General features: G+C 43.4%; 1 protein-coding gene across 5 annotated transcripts in view; it reads left to right on the top strand.

Moving 5' to 3' along the window:
- RARS2 (arginyl-tRNA synthetase 2, mitochondrial) overlaps window positions 1-12937 on the top strand; it is a 30411-nt gene extending 17474 nt beyond the window's left edge. For 3 of the 5 annotated variants that reach the window (XM_063150624.1, XM_063150623.1, XM_063150627.1), the window contains exons 12-20: window positions 915-975; window positions 4236-4312; window positions 5610-5734; window positions 7278-7345; window positions 7435-7544; window positions 8551-8646; window positions 10418-10492; window positions 11405-11468; window positions 12793-12937. In XM_063150624.1, the coding sequence (XP_063006694.1) occupies window positions 915-975; window positions 4236-4312; window positions 5610-5734; window positions 7278-7345; window positions 7435-7544; window positions 8551-8646; window positions 10418-10492; window positions 11405-11468; window positions 12793-12879 (763 nt within the window). In that variant the 3' untranslated portion in view covers window positions 12880-12937. The other 2 variants (XM_063150625.1, XM_063150626.1) reach the window with 2 other exon arrangements.
- Window positions 12938-13777: the final 840 nt, after the last annotated feature.

Raw genomic sequence — 13777 nt, 5'->3', positions numbered from 1 at the left:
CAGCAGTACAGACTGCTCTGGGTGCCCCATCTCTGTAGGCACATCTGGAGACTTCTGGGATACTTTGCCTGCTTGCTTGGCTCTTCAGCTTGGTATTTGCTGTCAGTCATAGGGGGATGTGTGTGCCCTCTCTCCAGCTGTTGGCTGAGACCCCTTGTGACCCCTGGTCAGGCTCCAGCTGTTACTGCTTCATTTCACTCATGCCCAGTCCCCTCAGTCTCTGACACCACAGATGCACGGCCCACATGAGCTGTAGTCCCAGCTGCAGCTGCTGACCCTCCAAACATGTGTGCACACAGAGGAGAGAGCCCCCTCACCCCAGGAGAGTTTGAAATGGAGTTTCATGGAAAGACTGGACAGACTGTGCTGAAGAGGTGCAGGACAGAACTACACAAACATATAACCAGCAATCGACTTACAAGCCACCTATCCCTGTTATCATCTTTTCTTCTCTTTTCTTATCTTTGGTTCCTCCCCTCAGCATTCCATAACAAGTCTTGTGCAATTGCAAATGCTTTTTCAGGTTGGAGTACAAGGCTGATGGTTCTCCTGGGACAGTCCTGTGTACTTGTCTGTGTGTGGATGAGCTTTTAACCATTTAAGCTAAGGTTGAGCATGGGTTCATTTTCCAGGAAAGGCTTGTTTCTCTGAGGTCCCAGCAGGCAGACAGGCACTGCACTTACTCTGCACCAAAGAACAGTTTCCTCAGTAACTTTCTTAGGTAGTGGTTTAAAAAAAACATTTCAGACATGTCATCAGCAAAGTACACATCCTTTTTTATGTGTAAGGCATACATGGATCCTTCTCTTCAGGAAGTCCTCTCCCCTCCATAAAAAGCAGGTTATTTTTCTAAGAGGCAACTAGTGAGGTATATCTGAGCAAAAGTCCAAACAGTTTCTCATTATCTCTTTCAGAGATCTCGCAGCTGCTATAGACAGGATGAATAAGCACAGCTGGGATACCATGATTTATGTGGTAAGTAATTCTGGATTCAGCACACACTTTGGTGCTGCCTCTCTGTAGTAACCCAGGGGCCTCTGGCTTGCAATGTGACTTTGGCACACGGTATTTTTGGCAGTAAAATGGATGCCCTTACTGCCCAGCAGCTGTGCCTCTGTGTGGCAGTGTTCCTTGGTTCTGTTTCAGTGCATGACCCCCAGAATGGCTGAAAAATATCTTTAAACTGAAAGAGAGTAGGTTTAGATTAGATAATAGGAAAAAATTGTCACTCTGAGGGTGCTGAGGCACAGGAACAGGTTGCCCAGAGAAGCTGTGGATGCCTCATCCCTGGAAGTGTTCAAAGCCAGGCTGGATGGTGCTCTGAGCAAGGTGGTACAGTGGGAAACACGCTTTCCCACAGCAGGGGGGTTGGAACAAGATGATCTAAGGTACCTTCCAACCCAAGCCTTTATATGATTTTATGGAAATTAGCTCTGGAGTTATTCTCTACTCATTGCGATTAGTTTGAAAGGAGCTCTTACTTGATTTGACATTTTATTTTCTTTATAGATGTTGTAATTAATAATTAAACAAACCAGAAAAAGATGTTACTATTATAAAGGGTTTTAAAATGTTAATTTAGGAATTAATGGTCTAAAATGAAACTAAGTCTACTCTGAAGTCCTGATAGCTTATCTGAAATGTACATTTTAATGGCTTTGAACAATGCCTTAGTTTCATTATGTAGAAATTGCAGATAAAGTACTACTTAATCAATCTGAATGAAGCAGTTGTAGACAGGGAATCTTTTTATATTTATTGGTTTCATTATTTTGTTTTTTCACAATTCTAGCAGTATATCAATAATGAATATGAATAGCAGGACTGTCTCCTTACTTCTCTGCAACTGTTTTTGATCTCATATTAGCAAGAAAATATCATGTGATGCTTTTAAATCTTCTTTTTCTCAGATTTAGAAAAAATTACAAAAGCCATGTTCTTTTATACGAAGTCCAGAATTAGTAACATGTGGAAAAAAATCTGCATGTGGTCATGTTTGGTAATGTCCTTGTACCTTCTCTGTAGAGCTTTTTCAAAAGTCATTATAATGTGACATATAACAAGATGCAGGGAGAGAGATCGGTAAGCAAAACATTAAATACACATTTTAAAGTGCAACTTCGAGTTAAATCACATTCCTCCTTTTAGCTTCAGTCTTCAGGAAGTTTCCTGTAGCTTACCATTCTTACATGTTGTCATAGAAGAGGGATTTTTGGTTATTCTGGGAGGAAATAGTGTGATTTTGGTGGGAGCTCTTCTGCCCCTGCTGGCTGGAACATGAGTTCATCAGCATCCCAGGGCAGTGTGGCTGTGAAAGTGCAATGCTTTAGGTGTTAAGGATGCTTCCTGTCTGGTTCATGTGGCTGAGCAGTATTTGTGTTTGATGCTCCAGGAGGTAGCAGGGACCAAGGGAGAAAGAACAATTAGAAAAAAATTAGTTGTCCACTTTGCACAAATGAGGATGTCAGCTCAACTTTCAGCTAATGGCATGAGCAAGCATATGAACAAGAGTCTTGAGCAGACTGCTGCTGTAGTTGAACTCCAGTCACTCATTAATTCCTTGTCTGGATTTCTCTGGTCTCCTTCAAGTCCAAAGAGAAACACAGCACAGCCAGACTGTGATGTGACTCGTGTCCATCACAGCCAATGTCTCATCCAAGTGGGAAATGACAGATCAGCCTGTCCTGTCCTCTCAGCCTTGCTCAGAGGACATGGTTTTCAGAGGACATGATTAGTATTTTTATAATTTCTGACTTTCTGAGGGCTGAGAAAGTGGGTAATTAAATAAAAGAGTGAAACAAACTCTTAGGAGACTCTTGTGGGACTGACAGCCTGGTGAGGGCACTGGCAGCTTTGCTGAGCTCTGCTGCTGTTTTGTGTCACTGCTTTGTAGTGAGTTAGGTCTTTACTCAGTGTTACCAGATGCAGGAGGACTTCAGAAGAACATGAAATGGGTTTACTACTTGTAATGCTGTAAATCAGTGCATTCACCAGTTTAGGTTTTAAAAAGATCCTACTTATTTCATGAAAATGCAGTGGTACGAGCCAAATATTCAAAACATCTTAAAATGTGTGGCATGGTATGAAAGAGGTACTAAGATTCCATTGAATGTTGCACTCAAGAAGGAGATGAAAATGCTTTTAGATATGAATAATTAAATATAATCCATGCTGTCAGACTGCAGACTTCTACCTTAGAGCCAGCCACTTAATGAAAGAGGTCTGGCTTTGTGCAGAGATGCATCTCACCTGTAAGGTGCATGGAAAAGGACTTGGAAAGCCTTGTTTGAAGCATCAGCCACTGCTGTCCTTTATCAGCTGTCCCTTTAGCAGCCTTGCTTGTGAGTCAGCATGGAGAGGTGATTGCCAGGAGCAGAGCAGGTTATGGGGAGCTAGGAGAGAGGAGGCAGGTGCTTATACAGGGGTGGTTGAGAAGGAACACAAGATGAACATTTCACTCCTTGTCCCAGAACAGCAAACAAATGAGAAACAGTGGTTATTTGGTTATCTCTGCACTGTTTTATAAGGAGGGATAAAAAGGAGTCTGAGTGAGGCAGTCAAAACAACTGGGAAGGAAAATGAACCTCATAGCAGCAGCTGTAGCTAGAAACACATGTGAAGGCTGTTGTTAAACATAACATACAGTCAGAAATAACTTCAATTTGTAGGAGAGTGTAACTGAAAGTGGAAGAGAGCCCAAGGTGCATCACTGTCATGAAATTGTGATCATTTTTACATTTTTTTAAGTTATGTATCTGCCTTATGATGTAAACTACAAATCATGCTGGAGACAACAGAAACTACTGGGTTCTGGAGGCAGACAGCCAAAGAGGAGTTCTGTTTCTAAGCCAAAGGACCCTTGGAGTTTGGTGATATAACCCAGGGGTATAACAAGAGCAGCAAGGTTCTGAAACGAAAATGGAGATATTTTGTTTGATGGGCAGCTCTCAGATCATGAGAAATTAAAGAACATTGTTTCCTTTCACTTAATGTCTTTGCCTTCATGACCTGAGAATAATAATTTCTGAAAAGGGGGATTTCTTTTTCTAACATAATTCAAAATCCCATTGCCATAGATTCCAGCTGTCACAATTTTCAAGTCTTGCTTGTCTTCATGAGTCTTAATTTTACTTGCAATGACTTACTGGCATTGTGGTATTGTGTGTTTGTGTGTTAAAAGCTACTCCTTATCAGACTTGTAGTGTTTTCTGATATGCATCACTTCTATTCCTTAGACAGATAAAAGCCAAAGTAATCACTTTCAACATTTATTCCAAATACTGAAGCTCATGGGTTATGACTGGGCAGAAAGGTATGTACTTAAAAATCATAATTATATACTGGTTTTGGTGGCTAATTTCTTTTTCCTCGAGAATGCATATAATATGTACATTGGAATTTCAGTCACGTGCTCTTTTGAGGAGAATCTCCTGCTGGTGTCCATCCACTATCGTGCTGCAGCACACATCATGTAGGCATTTTGGATGAAACTAAGCTACAAGATGTGATGCTGGTGTGCAAGTAATGGACTCCAGAGTACAAGCAGACATTTTGCCTGTAGAACCCAACTAGTACTAGTCCAACAGAGAAACAAATCCTTAGAAATATGTGCAGTGTGGGCCTCAGGTCCTTACCAGGAGCCTTTTCATTCTGCGTGTCCACTCCTGCTGGTCTGATTTACTTGTGAATGGAGTCATTGCTGTGTGTTTAGGATGTGAAAAACAGCCCTGTCTCTCATTTAACAGGTTTTTCATAACTGCCTGATGTGAAAAAGGGAAACAACTTTTAAGAGACTTCGTGGCACAGCTTCTAGGATATTGTGTGGTCACAAATTATTACCTCTTGAAGTATTTTATTTTAGCAGAGATCAGAATCTGAGTTTGTGAATCATGCTTCAGGCTTGAAGTATCCATTGCAGGGAAGTGTATCCCTGCTGTTATTCATTGTAATTACCAGTCTTGTTAGCAATCTGAGCAAAGGTCAGTAATGGATCTCCAGACTAAATCATATTCCTCTCTGCCAGACTGCATGTCTTTTGTGGTTATATATAGGGTTTTAGCCTTCAGGAATACCAACCTGCCTCTTTTCACAGTGCTTAAAGTTGTGCTGAAATTACCTTAGATTCTGAATCAAGAATAATGCTTGGGATTATTACAAACAGAAACAGTGAATGCTTTATTATTAGCAATGATTAATTATACTGTTAGCTTAATGTGGCCACAATAGAATTATTATGACTCCTTTTCTAATTATATTAAGAGATCTCTGTTGCCACAGTAATTTGATCTGTCTACATCCTGCCTCTCCTCAATTTATTGCAGATTATTGCATTGAGGCTTCTGTACTAAAGCTAGTAGCAAGAGATTCCTGAGAGCACACAAATGACCAGGCTATCATAACTCTGATCATAATTTTCCCATTATATAATAAGTATGGAGCTTGGTTGCTGAAATGAGAGTTACTGATTATATCACTGAGCTTCCCACGTTGGAGTGTTATTTATTCAGCTGTTATTACTCTTTCCTGGTAGAGAATCCAGCTCTGAAAAAACACTGCAAATGTTTCTCTCAATTGAAATATAATTTTGGTCCTGCTGCTTCTCAACACAGGTGCCAGCATGTGTCTTTTGGTCTTGTTCAAGGAATGAAGACTCGGAGAGGAGAAGTAGTTTTTCTGGAAGATGTTTTAAATGAAGTTCGCTCAAGGATGTTACAAAACATGACTTCCACAAAAAGTTAGCTATTTCAGGTCTTATTGGCTTCTTTTGATGTTCTGTGTTGATCACATTGTGTCATCTTTTCCACCCTTCACTTCTCCCTGTATTGCACTAATCACAGTAATATGCTCCTTTTCTTTCTTTTTGTACTAACCATAATAGAAACAACATTACAATAATTCTTTGCAGCTCTGGGAACTCCTCCAAATTGCAGATTTGCAAATTCTAACATTCAGTGAAATTATTTTATCATGCCCTGAGAAGGAAGGTACTTGCCCTTTGGGGACAATTGTTTTTTCTGGAGGGACAAATTAGTCAGTAGTAGATTTGGGGCTGGAGTTCAGGGATCAGTCAGATTTCATCCAAAGGATTTATAGCTCTGACAATTTTCTCTGACAAGAGAGACCCTCGCCTGCCTGCCACTGCTGCCTTGTGACCCTGCTGGCCTCGTGGCTGTTCCTGAGTGCCAGGGAGGTCACTGCTGTGCCCCAGATTGTGCTGAAGGGGGGGTTTGCCTGTGCCCCACTGGGCTGTGGCTCCAGGATCGTTTCCTCCCGATGCACTACAGATCCAAGCAGTTCCCAGTGAAATGCTGCCCCCTCTTGTGCTCTCTGGACTTAGGTGCTGGATTGAGTCAGCGATCTGATCAGCTTAAGTAGTATGCATCTTCCTTGCTCTGCCTCCTCAGCTTTTTTGAAACAGATGATTTTCCTTGTGAAATGGACAAGGAGGTGGTGTCCCTGCCCGTGGCAGGGTGTTTGGACTGGATGATCTTTAAAGGTGTCTTCCATCCCAAAGGCATTCTGTGATTCTCCCAGTGGATGGCATGAATGCTCCCTAAAGAAGGCCCAAGGGGTTTAAATGTGTGTTCAATGTGCAGAGTACCCAATATTCAATATGCAGAAATGGAGGTTTTACATTGATAAATTGCATTTCCCCTCATGTATGTCACTGTACTAAGGACAGGAAAGAATAAGAAGGAAAAAAACCACATTGGTTGTGAGGCAAATGAGTAGATTTTTTCTTCTTAATCTCCAGTTAATATAGTTGTTGATTGCTGGGTAGCTAACACAAATAAAAACTAGACAAATGTTTTATTTAAACAAATTGTATCTTTTTGTAGAATAGCAGAGAAAATGTACATACAAATGGTCCATTAGCCATTGGAACAACTTCTTTTGTTTATGCATCTTGTATCACTTGGAGCTATTTATCAGTTTTTCAACAAAATCTGCATTTCCCTGATCTTGGAGATTGGCTGTCATAATTGTGAAAAGGAATTCAGCGTAGCCTGCATAGTCTGTCATAATGGACCCTTCTCACTTCAAAATCTGTGTTACACATACAAGGGGAAGTGGGAAAAAAGCCCATGTGAAACAGCTGTTTGCAGCTTTTAATGAAGGTTTATATCCTGGACTCCTTGTTGCATGTATCCTGACAATTTCCATATTGCTCGTTTACGGTTATGGAAGATCTGCTTGCTCTTTTTTGGCATCTCCAAGTCTGAGAAGGAGTCATTATGATGCTGCAGACTTAACAATGTTTTTCTGTTCCTCTTCAGCAACCAAAGAGACCCAAGATCCTGTGGAGACAGCAGAGAAGGTTGGTCTTGCAGCACTCATAATTCAGGTGAGTCTGTGCTGCCTCATGAGGTGTCTGCAGTGTCTGTTAGAAGTTGCAAACTGAGATGAAGAGGTGACATCAGTTTATTGTTGCAGGACTTCCGGGGCCTGCTGTCATCTGATTACCAGTTCAGCTGGGAGCGAGCTCTCCAGAGCAGGGGAGATACAGGGGTGTTCCTGCAGTACACCCATGCCAGACTCCATAGGTGAGAGGAGCATTTCTGCACAGCACAGTCTGACATGAATTTTAACCTTATTAACTTAGTGCTTTGCTAAGTAGTAATGCCAACTCCTTAAATATGACACATGTTCACTTTTTCAGCAGAAGTGTGAGTTTAAGACAGAAATCACTGAGACTTTCCAGAAGATCAGGCCAATTAATTTTAAATTTTCTACCTCATTTCCATGGAACTGAAGTAACTGTTCATGTAGTTTCTCAGTTCTAGGAACAGCTTCTCTGTGGTTGGTGTCACTGATGAGGAATGGTTGCCTAGAACAAAGGAAACTGACGTGAAAGCCAAAATACCCACACTTGTAAAACACACCATATCACAGAACTTGATGTTTTGGCTACCCACAGTAACTAGTGGGTATTTTTTAACACTGTTATTTTAAACATTGTTATTTCCCACTGTTGATAGCAGAGATTAAAAGGAGATCCCTTCCTGTTGACTCAGGTCAGACACTTGACATGTTTAATTAATTTTTTTTTAAAGCGTTTCAGAAGAGTCCATGTTGAACAGTTTTATCAATCATACTGAACTGCCAGAGCAGACCTCAATATGTGTTTTCATGTACAATTCCTTCCTGGGTGAGACCAGAGGTGTGAGGCAATGGTAGCAGGACGTGGTGTTCAGGGAGAACGTGCAAGCCTGATCCTTTTCTCTGGTCTGTTCTTCTTGTACTCCCTTGTCATGTATTGATGGTTCCAGGGTACCATTAGTGGGGGATTGTCTACCTCCCTAGTCCTTTTAGCTTCTGGACCTGTTGTCCATGCATATGTCTAATCCTGTTGATAATTGAATGGCCAGCACACATTTTTCATTTTTTTTTAATCTTAGGTTGAAGTCAGCTAGTGTGTTTCAGTGCTCCATTCAGCTTGAGCTGAGCCTACTCTGTTTCCTTAAAAACACAGATTACTGTGGTTTTTCTGTTCAGCATTGCTAGGAGTTGGTTTTCATCCAACATTTGTTTTCCATTCCTATGTTTTAGTTTAGAACAGATGCATGGGAATGCAGAGCTAACTGATGTGAATGTGTCATGCTTGCAAGAGCCAGATGCCATCTCTGTTCTTCAGCATCTTCTCAGGTTTGTCTAGTTTTCTTTCCAAATTCCATTTCCCTTCAAATGAATATCTGGATATGCCACTGACCTATTGAGAGGGCACAGGCTGTATGATTGTAAGAAAAAATGGCTTGTTTGAGGCAATGGCTTGCCTTTTGTGCCACATGGATTGCAGCATTTGAAATGTCCATGGCTTTAGAAGCCATATGATGGTAAAAGCAGTATTTGGAACATACTTGGTGTACATGAGCCTCCTAATTATTTCTTGTCTTCACAAAAGTGTGCTCATCTCTGTATAAACATTAGCTGCAGATCTGCTTGGTCCCTCGTGTTCTGTTTTTGTCATGTGGGGAAAGAGAGAGGCGGTGAGGTACATGAAGTATATGTGTGCACATCTGGGGGCTCAGCATCCTTCAGAGCTACTGAACACACACAGCTGGTACCTGTTAATAACCGTGGTGTTCTTCATTAATTCAGTCTTTAGGTTGAGCAGTTTCTGTTTTCATTAGTTCACAGATGTAATTCAAGTATGGAGACGAGGGAGTTGTCAGTGTTGCACGGCCTGTGATGGAGTCAGAAACAATTGAAGCTTTCAGAGTTCCTGCTGAGAATCCTACTGAGTATACTGCATTTCACACTGTGCAGTGCCAGCAAGAACTTTTTTGACCCTACTAAGACCTTCCTGAGGCCATCTGTCTAAAATAAGGACTTCCAGAAGTCATGCCAGTGTGCCAGGTGGCTCCTTTGACCTGCAGGTGTGGGCTGCAGAGCCCTGCCATGAACTGTGACAGCCTGCAGGGGCCTGCCTGCAGCCCATCGTTTGCTGCACGCCCTCCTGAGCAACAGCAGGACCAGTAGTGTCTTATCTAGGCAGTGCCATTGTATTTCACATGAAACATGTGAGCTGTTCCTTGGGACTTTTTTATACTCTTACATGACAGCTGAGCTGTTGTTATCAGTGTGTGCTCCCCAGTTCAGCAGCTTGTCTTAAAGAATGGAAGATTCCCTGGCAGTTCAGCTTGGGCATGCTGGCAGGGATGGGCCTGGGAGCAGAGCAGAGATCAGGAAGTCCAGTCCCCACTCTGAATTTGAAATCTCTTCAGCCCTGGAGGTGTTGGTACCTTCTTGCAGGCTGTGAAAAAGGACAAAAGCAAAACACACAAAGAAAAATCATAGCTGTCATGACTGCCTCTACTGCCCTGTTTAATACTGTCTTACAAAGTCAAGTGTATTGTGTAAATTATGTAGGATGACCCTGCTTGAGCAGGGAGGTTGGACCAGTTCACCCATTGTGGTCTTTTCCAACTTGAACCATTCTGTGTGATTCTGTATTCCAGGATTTGTCTTTTTCTAATGTTGCAAGATTCCTTTTATCTATTTAAAATGCTAAGCTGCATTTACTAAAGGCAATGTCCTCTAAGGGACTATTTTGACTTCCTTGGTTATTTAACACGTTTTTTGCTCCTAGAAACATACAATTAGTGTTGAGATGTAAAACCAGACATAATGTTCCAGGAACAAATATAGCTCTTGTGTTCTCTCTGCTATAGCCTGCCTCTCTGAGCTGTTTGCATGATGAGGAGCAGAAGCAATCTCCTTCAATAATAAGTGAACAAGGAAGGAATAATCAGTTGTGTGCTAATGACATGGCTTAGGTCTGCTTCAGAAGATTAGTTTTGCTAATTCTACAGCTGTGGTTGTGTGCTTGTTCTGACTTCAGCAAGTTTGATGAGCCTTCTATCTGAGTACATCTTGTACCACTTCAGCACCGAACAATCCCTTCCTTCCTTCACAGCTACGATGAGGTCCTGTACAGATCTTCTCAGGATCTGCAACCCAAGCACATTGTCAGCTACCTCCTCACACTGAGGTAAGGTGTTTGCTGATACTGGCCATGTCTCCAGTGAGGACAGGTCTTCCTGAGCTGGCTCTGCAGCCCTCACATCTGCACTGCTTTGAAGAGTAAAAATAGTGGGAAGATGTAAATTTGTGGCACAGTTTCCCTGAAGCAGGAAACATATAAAGTAGGATAGCAAATAATGTAATCAATAGTTGAGATTAAGGCTGGAGCCAGGAGCCTCCTGAAAAACTTAACAGCTTTTAAGAAAAAATAATCATTTGGCTGAAACACAGTATCTGAACCCAAAATCATGCTGGACTAATGATGTCTTAAGGAGCAGATTTTAGCTGGTAACATCCTTTCAATATCAACATGTCAGCTAGGAAATTTTATCCAAACCGCCTTTAACCACTGTCTCAGCCCATGAACAAAGCTTGTTGTTAGTGTAAGTCATACTGTGGATCTGATTCCCAGAGGAGTGGACAGCACCATGAAATGCTGGTGTAGGCTTGGTGGAGGAAGCTGTAGAGCCTGGGTATGGGGAAGGCTTTAACAAGTTAAGGAAAATTGTGTAAAGAATCATGCATCTTGGGAATGATAGGATAGGCTCTCAAGGATCTTCCCAGATCAGTCTTGAGACTGTTCTGTGGGTTTTTAGGGGGGAGAGAGGGCAGGGAGTGGGAAGGTATGTGTGAAGCAGGGAGATGATTTTGGGGTTATTTTAGGAGAATGAAGTTGTCAGGGCATGCCACCAACACCATGCGGGTCACAGAAAAGCATGCCCTCCTTCAGCCAGGTGAAGAGGCTGTTGGAAATCAGCCCGTGGCACGCTGCACTTGTGGGTGGCTCTTCCAGTTCTGCTGCTTTCTGTAGCCCACAGCGCTGCTGCGTTTGCCAAGTGCCTTGCTCCTTCTCACCGTTCTCCCGTGTTTTCCCTTGCAGCCACCTGGCAGCCGTGGCACACAAATCCCTGCCCGTGAAAGGCAGCGCCCCCGCCGTGGCACAGGTGCGGGGTTGGGGGCTGGGGGGCGGCCCAGGAAGGATCCGTGAGGGCTTTGCCAGCCCAGCCGGGTCACCACTGGGGGGAATACGAGCCCGCAGGCGCAGGAGCCAACAGCCAGGCTCTCCCGTGGGCGGAACCGCTTGGGGAAGGCAGGGATTGCTGTTCACAGCTGTGCCTTCCGGAAAGGGCTGCTCTGCTTGATCCTCCAAAAACACGACGCTCCCTAAGGACAACTGCTCCAGACCCAGTCAAACACCTTGTCATCACCTTTCCTTCTAAATGTTTTAAGAGTAAACATTTGAGCATTTAACTTGCTCGTTGACTTTTGATGGTTTCCTTTAGTGGTTATGTGGGAAGATAAAGAATTAGGAGAGAACTGAATCTGTCTCCTCCCTCTTGCCACCTACATATGGCAAGTTGTCGGTATTGCCTTTCTAGCTAAAGCACAGAGGCTGACAACTGTTAATGTGCCATTCCAAATAAATGCAAATTCTTCTTACTGATCTCCCAGGCAATGTTTGACCCCCCTAACAACTCAGTAAACGATATATGAATTACACTGCCTCTCTTATTTTCTTTCATCTATTTCAAAAGGAATTACCTATTTGATTTTGGTAGGAAATCACATTTAAGTGTTGAGCTGTGCTGTGGGGGAAACACATTCTGTGGAATTGGTGGAGCTGCAGTCTGTATTTGAGCTTTGATACTGTAGGCATCAATTCCTTTGACTGCATCAAACTTCAAGGAAAACCTCAGTTCCTTATCCTGTAAATAAAAATAAGTATCTTGCAATGTGACAGCTTTCAAGAGCTATGATTTTTGGAGCAAGCTTGATAGAGCCCTTCCCAAACAGCCAGCTGTGTAACAGCCAAGACATGAACGAGGGAAAGTGAAATTTTCAAAGCAGCCCATAGTTGCTTGTCAGCCTGTCACCCAGGCACAGCGAGGGGAGGGATTCCAGCAGTGTCCTCTGGCTGTACTAGCCCCTGGTGAATGATGTTCAGCTTTTAGTCACTGCATTCTTGCTCATGCATCTCTGCTTGCTCTGCCTCGAGGGCTGGGCTGGGAGTTCCTTCCACCTTCCTTTGTTTGACAAAGCCTCCCTCTGCTGACAGTGCAGTGGGCTGCCAACAGCTGGTGTGAATTCCTGCAGCACTGGCATGTTCCTCAATACTCAGGTTTTGTGTAGATCCGAATCCCAGTGGGCTGAGGCTGCATAGGAACAGGCTGCACAGGGTGTTCTCACCTCGGCATCTAACTGCTGTCCCAAGAGCCACACCCTGTTCTCTAGCACTACCCTAACATGACTTTTTTCCTTGTTTTCCAGGCACGGCTCTGTCTCTTCCACGCAGCACGCTCAGTTCTAGCCAACGGAATGAAACTTCTTGGCATTACACCTGTAAATCAAATGTAACGAGGCCATATCCCATGTCAAGTCATATCTCATAGTAAAATGATTTTTTCCACAATAATGTGGATCCTCTCCTGTGTGTCACTGCTGCTGCAGGCTGGAAACTCCATCTGTGCTGGTTTGTGTTCTCCATGCTACCAGCAGGTGTGGCACAGTCATTTGCAGGGGCAAGGCTATCACACTCATTCTCTTCAGACCTTTGGTGGCAGCAGTGTATTTAAGACACTACTCTACCTGGAATTCCCCATGAAAAAGAACTGCTGTGTATTTGCCATGTAAATATCACATCCTTTTAGTAGAGGAAGTGGTGTTACTGTGCTCCCCTAAGCAAAGTTCTCCACTCCCACGGTTGCCACTGTGTGCCAAGGCCTAATGGCACAATGGCTTCAAGCTGTGTCTGTTGTAACAAAAGGAGTTACTCAGACCCTGCAGAGACCTTTGCCTGGGTGTTGTGCTGCATTCCTCCTTCAGAAACCTCCGCCAAGCCCAACTGCCAGCTGTCACACCCTGCTCTTCAGCCCTTCCTCAGACCCACTGAAGTGACAGCTGGCAAGAAGAGACTGCTGCCCAGCTGGTGGAACAGGAAGCAGTGTTCCCTCAGCTCACAGGCAGAGTGGCAGGTGCTGCTTGGCACCCCTCAGCCTCACACTGCTGTAGAGAGGTGGGGCAGCACCCGTGAGTCCTGCAGGTGCCTGGAAATATCTTCCACCATGGCAGCCTTGACTCCCAAGAGCAACGCTGTTGTAGAACACTTGGCAAAAGGCAGAGGGGACCATCCTCTCCCACTGGAAGAGAATTTAGGCATGTTTGTTACTGCTGTGTTTAAACATGCCCCACTTTCAAGTAAAACAATTCCTGTTTAAAGAAATGTAGCCAAGAGCATGAAACTCCACTGTGAATG

The sequence above is a fragment of the Melospiza melodia genome, chromosome 3 (assembly GCF_035770615.1).
Source record: "Melospiza melodia melodia isolate bMelMel2 chromosome 3, bMelMel2.pri, whole genome shotgun sequence".
Lineage (NCBI taxonomy): Eukaryota > Metazoa > Chordata > Aves > Passeriformes > Passerellidae > Melospiza > Melospiza melodia.
The sequence above is the reverse complement of the archived record's forward strand: the minus strand, read 5'-3'. Positions and strand labels throughout refer to the sequence as shown.